At 45.8% G+C, this 6786-nt stretch overlaps 1 protein-coding gene across 1 annotated transcript; it reads left to right on the top strand.

The window, feature by feature from the left end:
• The first annotated feature begins 296 nt into the window (after nucleotides 1-296).
• On the top strand, nucleotides 297-5435 carry CUNH1orf53 (chromosome unknown C1orf53 homolog). The gene is made up of 3 exons (XM_052736575.1): nucleotides 297-573; nucleotides 3899-4000; nucleotides 5297-5435. Exons 1-3 carry the CDS (start codon nucleotides 337-339, stop codon nucleotides 5366-5368), a joined length of 411 nt encoding a protein of 136 aa, XP_052592535.1. The 5' UTR covers nucleotides 297-336; the 3' UTR covers nucleotides 5369-5435.
• The last annotated feature ends 1351 nt before the right edge of the window (nucleotides 5436-6786 follow it).

Genomic DNA, 6786 nt, shown 5'->3' with positions numbered 1-6786 from the left:
TTTAAACAATTACGATTATGCTGACTATGAGCTAGCCTGACGGGACATTAAAATGCTCGCCCTTTATCTCAGAAGAAAAACAGAGATATTAGGAACAGAGAACGGGAGAGGGCACCTTCTTCCAGTCTTCAGGTTCATGTTTTCCTCTGCAAAGGGGCCAAGTGGAGGAAACTGGAGACCCAGGGACAGCCCGGCCTTCACCGAACAGTGCTCGCCTCCCCTCTCCGCCCCGCCCCCTCGCTTCGCCCCGCCCCGCCCCGCTACCCCGGCCCCGCCCCCTCTCCGCCTCGCCCCGCCCCACCCCGGCCCCGCTCCGCCTTCCACCGTGGCGGCGCCATGGCGGCCTGCGGGCTCCCGGCGCTGGCCCGAGCGGCGCTCGGGAGGCCACCGCCTTGGCCTGAAGGCTTCCGACAGCAGCTGAGCTCAGCCCTCCTCTCGGCTTCCGAAGGAGGCTGCAGCGGCTCCCCTCCAAGCTCGCAGGGAACGCCCGAAGGAGAGCCGAAGCATCCGGCGAGTCAAGAGTTAACGGCGGCTGACCTGCACATCGTCGGGCTGCACCGGGCCGCCTGCGCGGTGAGGCCCGCGCCGGCCTGCCCCGCCGCCTCTGCGCCTGCGCGTGCTCGGCCCCTAGCCCTCGAGGCGGCCCCGGGCGGAGGTGCTGGAGTTGTCGGTCCCGGGCCTCCGGCCTGGGGCGGGTCGGCTTCGGGCGTCCGCTGGGAGGGTCCCGCGAGAAACCTGGCCACACTCTTGGGTTCCGGACAGAAGAGGGGTCTGCCCTGAAAGTGGGACTCGGTTTCTGAAGAGTGTGTGTGTGTGTGTGTGTGTGTGTGTGTGTGTGTGTGTGTGTGTGTGTGTGCGTGCGTGTGCGTGCGCACGCGCGCTCTGTTCAATGTCCCAGAAGAGTGTGTGTGTGTGTGTGTGTGTGTGTGTGTGTGTGTGTGTGTGCGCGCGCGCGCGCGCGCGCTCTGTTCAATGTCCCAGCTAAAGGCTTGTCTCGGTGTGTTTGTGTGCGTGTGTGCTCTGTTCAATGTCCCAGCTAAAGGCTTGTCTGGGTGTGTGTGTGTGTGTGTGTGTGTGTGCGCGCCCTGTTCAATGGCCCAGCTAAAGGCTTGTCTCGGTGTGTATGTGTGCGTGTGTGCTCTGTTCAATGGCCCAGCTAAAGGCTTGTCTGGGTGTGTGTGTGTGTGTGTGTGTGTGTGTGTGTGTGCCCTGTTCAATGTCCCAGCTAAACGTTTGTCTCGGTGTGTGTATGTGTGTGTGTGTGTGTGTGTGTGTGTGTGCCCTGTTCAATGTCCCAGGTAAAGGCTTGTCTTGGGTGTGTGTGAGTGTGTTGGGTGGGGAAAGGGAGTGTTAAGGAACTGAAGATGGGAGGACTGAGCAGGGAAAAGTATGTTGTACAGACATGCTGCCTGTGCACGATAACTTGAGCAGCCTGCCATCCAGTGACTTTAATAATGAAAACATGAGACAGACGCTTTACATTTTTGCCCTATGTCCTCTCTCATCCTTTGCCTCCAGACCATGTGAGTAGAGGAGATTACTATCGGGCAAGTTTGCATTTTTCCCTGGGCATTCTCGAATAACCTTTTCTTCTGGTTTGTGGATTTAATAATTGCTTGTTACCACTAATATCCAACCTTATCTCCCCGCAATTTCCTGACAACTCAGACTATAAGAGTATGAAGATAGCATTTTTATATTTTAAGTCCTATAATGATATAAAAATGATTTGTAATAAACCTGCATATTAAGCTCTCTGTGTGGCTAGTACTTTGTAAGACCAGTGTTATTTAGGTTGCCTTGAACCACAGAGTAGAGAGGAAAACCTCCACCGTTTCCTAAGGTTGACATCCCTCCCTTGACAACAGTATCCCCTGAGAATCCACTGACCCTTTCAGGTGTTGAAAGTAAATAAAGATTCATCAAGAGATTATTGGCAGCATGTGATTATTCTTGCTTATACTCTTATTTTAAATATAACACATGCAATTTGTTTCCACTAGTCACCATGTAAGTATGGTGGATAAAACCCAGAAGTCTAACCAATTCTTCAGAGCAAACAACAGTGGCATGTAAAGACTGGTTCACTCAACACGGGAAAAGAAGGGAACTTCCTTTCACTAGGGAACCCACTACGTTTTCATCAATGTGAGTTTCACTGGTTACATGACTGTCCAGAAGACCATAAGTAAACCCCAAAACGAGCATGATATTTCTCTTTTCCACACATCAGAGCTCCCAAGCAAGAGTACTTTTCCATGCCTCAAGGCAGATAGCCCTCTGAGCTTTCTCCTGCTGCTGACAGCATCATCACTGGACATGTTGCTTTCCGGGGACGTCTTGCTCTCCAGTCAAACGTTGGCACATTCGCCTTGTCTTTGTTGCCATCATTATCTGAGGTTCATTTAATGCGGACAAATGAAGTGTGTATAGTTGGCCGCAAACTCAGAGTTGCACCATATCCACATGGAGAACAGGAGAGCATCCGTGTAGGAGCAGCCTGGTGGCTTGCCAGATAATTGTCCCCAGAAAGCTCACAGAAGCTAAGAAAAGTGAAGGCTACTGAAGACTTTTCAGTGTTTTTTTGCCTTCCAGGCCTTCAAACGTAAGCTTTGTGGAGATGGGGAAGAGAAAAGAAAAGGAAGTGAGGTCCCGATAGTCATTCTAAAATAGTGTTGAGTGCACCTAGTGTCGTATGGCCCCAAGGATTTGGGAAGCCCTTGAGAGCATCATTGAGACTTAATGGATTCTTAGTGTCATGGTCTATCTGTGTGGGGATGCCTTAGAGTGAACCTAGACTTGAACCAAAATAAGTTGGTCTAATTGTCAACCAATAATAAGTGACGTCATTAAATATGACACCTAACAGCTGAAGTTGTTCAAGACTAAAAAATGTATGCCATAGCTGGTAATACTGGTGCACACCGTTCATCCAACATGCTGCTGTGAGCTTGTGGCCAGCCTGGACTACATAGAGTTCCAGGCCAGGTAAGACCATATAGTGAGACCCTGTCTCAAAAAAAAGAAAAGAGGAAAATGTATGCCTGAAGACCTGCTGCCTTCATGCATATGTTAATGAAAGTCTATGTGCAAGAGTGATACACTGAGTTACTAAAGGTGAAAGTGTTCCATAAATGCTCATAGGGAAGTTCCCTCTGTAAAATCTGGAGGCTAAGAAACATTATTAAAGTGATACCTGTATGTAGGTGGAAAATGCTTCCCTGACATTTGAAGTCATATACTGGAAATTGCTTTTGGTCAAGCTTGTTAAACCAGTGAGTGTTAATGTGGCAAAACAATACTTTTTCCAGTCAAGACTGGAACTAACAATACTGGGAGCTAGGGAGGAGAGGAGACGAATGTGGCCCATGCAGTGGAGTAACACATCGTGAAGGCATAGAAAGTGTTTAATAATAGCAAAGGTAATGCTTTTCTGCAAGGGCTGTTTGGGTTTGATTAGCGCCTTTTCTGTGAATTTAAATCATTATCCACATATTGTGAGTACTGAAATTATAACTGCAACTCCTGAGTGAAGTTCATTTTCAGCCTCTTAAGCTCTTAAAATCATCTAAATCACCTGTTACTGAGCTTGTTGCCCAGAAGCAGAATGAAAAATATCGGAGCGGTGACTACGTAGTTATTGCATACAGAGGACTTCTTGTTTTCCCATCAACTTCTCATTTTACTCAAACTGTGTGTTTTTTTCCTCTAACCACATACAGTTAGATTGTATATAATGCTGAAATGCATCCTTAATTGCAAATGCCACTACAATTACTGGGGTAGAAATTTAATATTGTTCTTTTTTTATTTTTACAGTAGTTTTGGACTAAAACTATTATTAGGGAGATAGGATGATCATTAACAAAGATTAAGACATTGTTTTATTACTCTTCAGGCTGGCCAGCTCAGCTATGTGGACCCAGCTACTGGCTATGTGGTGTTCACAAGGCTGGCCCACTTGCAGAGAGGCGCTTGCTGTGGTTCTGCATGCAGACACGTGAGTAACAATTCTCGAATTACCCAAGCAGTTTGCTGAGCTTCTGTAACTTCATAAATACCTATTATTTGAACAACAAGTCAAATAAAAAAGCTAAATAGACCTAGAGTGTGCTTTTCACAAGCTGTTTCAGCAAAGGACAATGAAGCTGTTAGTGCCAACACAGGACCTTTAAAGTTAATGGAATTTCGTACTGTTTCACTGCAAGCATCAGCTCCTCCAAATGCTCAGACTGGAAATTCAGGGGAGCTCTTTATCGGGAGGAAAGCTTTCATGAAGTCTGAAAGAAGTTGTATTCACTAGGCAAGCGCAGAGGGCAGGAAGGAAAACAAGCAAACAAAAACGTTGCAGATCAAATCCTAGAAATATTGCTATCTTAAGAAACTGAAATTTGCCCATCGCTGAGACATGGCTCTCCTTCAAATGATGAGACTTCCTCCCCTTGCATTCCACTGCCTGCTTCACAGCCTCCTTTCCCAGGGCAGCTCTCCAGTGCTTAATCTCCTGTAGTTTATATTCTCCTCTCTCTCTCTCTCTCTCTCTCTCTCTCTCTCTCTCTCTCTCTCTCTCTCTTTTCTCTTCTCTTTCTCTCCCTCCCTCCCTCTCTCTCCTCCTCCCTCCCTTTTCTCCTCCACTCTTCCTTCTCTGCTTCCTTCTAGTCGGTATTTAAAGGAACTGGGAAGCTACCTTACTCCAAAGTTAGTGCTGCAGATCTGAGTATGCTTATTTTGGGAGATACAAGCCCATGTTTAATGGTCAAAGTGAGTGAACTGTTCCTTCCTCTGTTCTGAGCAAAGAAGAAATCAGAGTATTTCTTTTCTGTTGGGAGGCATACCACCGAGGTATATTGTTCTTTGTATGTTTTTCCTGCAAGAAGATGTCATTTCCTTTTACTAGCCCACTTTCTAATTAAAGGCTAGACACCAAATACACATATGAACTGTAGACAGTGTTTTAAAAGTTAGTCTTCACTTTTATGGATACTCTGACCTATGCCATGAGCTGTTCTTAATCAAATGCATAAGAGCTTTGCATAAATGTAGGACCCATGGATTTTGTAAGAATGGGGGTTTGACAGTAAAATTCTTGAGGTTGGAAGGATATACTTAGGAAATGGTTCTTGGACCCTAATTTAGGGCTATTTACCGAAGTTCCCATTGTGTTGTTTAGTACCTAAGACATGGTAGATCACATGACCTCAAACATGGCTAACAGTCCCCTTCCCACCAGGGGATATGTATGTTCCCGCAGGAGTGTTAAATAATTCAATAATAACTTGTTGTCCTTCTTTTTCAGTGTCCATATGGCCAAGTCAATGTGAAAGATCCATCTAAAAAGAAGCGATTCAACTCCTATTTTTATGTTTGACAATAACTTTGTCTCTGTTCTGTCAAATTGAACTTATGTTTTTGAAAAATAAAGCCTTAATCTAGCATTCTTATCTGTTACAAATATTTGAACACTGGTTTAGTACTAAGCACATCTGTTCAGAAGAACATCCACAAAACATCCTTTCTTTTTACTGCATGACCACATGCGTGTGTTGAAGAAGAAAACAATGGCCAGCTGTCCTGTTACATGAAAGTAGCAGTTGAGTCGCAGGAGTAGCAATGGGTTTTCCTTAGCCTTGCTTCTCCCAATGTCTTCTCAACAGTGCAAGGAAGTTGCTGGCAAACAGCAAGTGCATTCTTCATTTTATGTAGATCTTCAACTTCAGGGGATGGACATAATACCATGTAGTGCAGCATATGAGCACCCCGGAAATGCCGTCCTCCAGCAAGAGGATGCTCATTGTCCATCTGTTCTTTCAGATCATTTTGACGGGGGTAGGGGGGGGTGGGGGGGCGGATGTCAGACCACTTGACATGCCTCCCTTAGGCCATTCTTCATTCTCCTTCTACTCAGTCCTCCACATTTTCTTTTGACACTTCTGAGGCAAATCTGCCTTTGAACACCTTTCTTGCTCTGCATCCATTTTGTCCACTGTGGTGATTCCCCTGTGAGAGTCCAGCCTTCAGTGAGGCAAGATCTCCCAGGGTTGTTCTTTTCACACCTTCTCTGCTTCTGATGCAGGGCAGCAGCCACTGGGAGGCCCTTTGCCAGTGGAAAAGGTATGTGATAAAATGAGGCTGGTGCCCAAGAGCTGGCCCTCAGACATGGCCCACCACCCAGAGACTTTCAGATCTTAAGCAACCAAAAGGTTCTAGTGCCTTCTCCAATATTCATCCCCAAATAACAGTCTTTCTTAGCTATAAAATATGTGAAAACAAGTCTCTACTGTTTCTGGTTTTCTTTAATTACTACTTTGTTATTTACATAGTTTTCATGCCTGATATTAAATTGCCCCAAAGCCTGTTGACCGTGTCGGATGGCTCAGTTCTTCCACTCCAGTAACCCTCTGGAGAGAGCACCCCCAAGATGGATGTAGGGTGCCTGCAGCTTCCTTGGATCACAATGCTACTGTATTGGACCTGGGATTGTCAGAGCCACAAGTTATGCTGAGGAAGAGAGCAGTTGAGACTGTGAAGGCAGTTACTTTTTTCAGAAAGCCTTAAGGATTCCTTGCAGCCCCTTTCTTTCCTGTTCTTAGATCCAGGAGCAACCCTTATTTCTACTTTTTAACTAAAATTGAAGATTAACCAGATAGTTTCTTGGGTGGCAGATGGATGATGTCTAAAGAAATACAGTCTAAAAAGGTTTAACTTTCTGAAGAATCTAGGAAAGGAAGAAGGGAAGATTATGTTGAAAAGGAGTCCTACTTAAGAGACTGTTTAGAAAAAGACCCT

This window comes from Peromyscus californicus, unplaced genomic scaffold (assembly GCF_007827085.1).
Source record: "Peromyscus californicus insignis strain IS unplaced genomic scaffold, ASM782708v3 Scaffold_14__1_contigs__length_90479793_seg_2, whole genome shotgun sequence".
NCBI classification, from domain to species: Eukaryota; Metazoa; Chordata; class Mammalia; order Rodentia; family Cricetidae; genus Peromyscus; species Peromyscus californicus.
This window is presented reverse-complemented; position numbering and strand designations above follow the sequence as displayed.

Bases quoted from the DNA above. Each gene is read 5' to 3' on its own strand.
- CUNH1orf53 (XM_052736575.1), top strand. From the start codon at position 337: ATGGCGGCCTGCGGGCTCCCGGCGCTGGCCCGAGCGGCGCTCGGGAGG. The intron at 574-3,898 runs GTGAGGCCCGCG...ATTACTCTTCAG, and splicing joins TGCACCGGGCCGCCTGCGCG to GCTGGCCAGCTCAGCTATGT. The intron at 4,001-5,296 runs GTGAGTAACAAT...CTTCTTTTTCAG, and splicing joins GTGGTTCTGCATGCAGACAC to TGTCCATATGGCCAAGTCAA.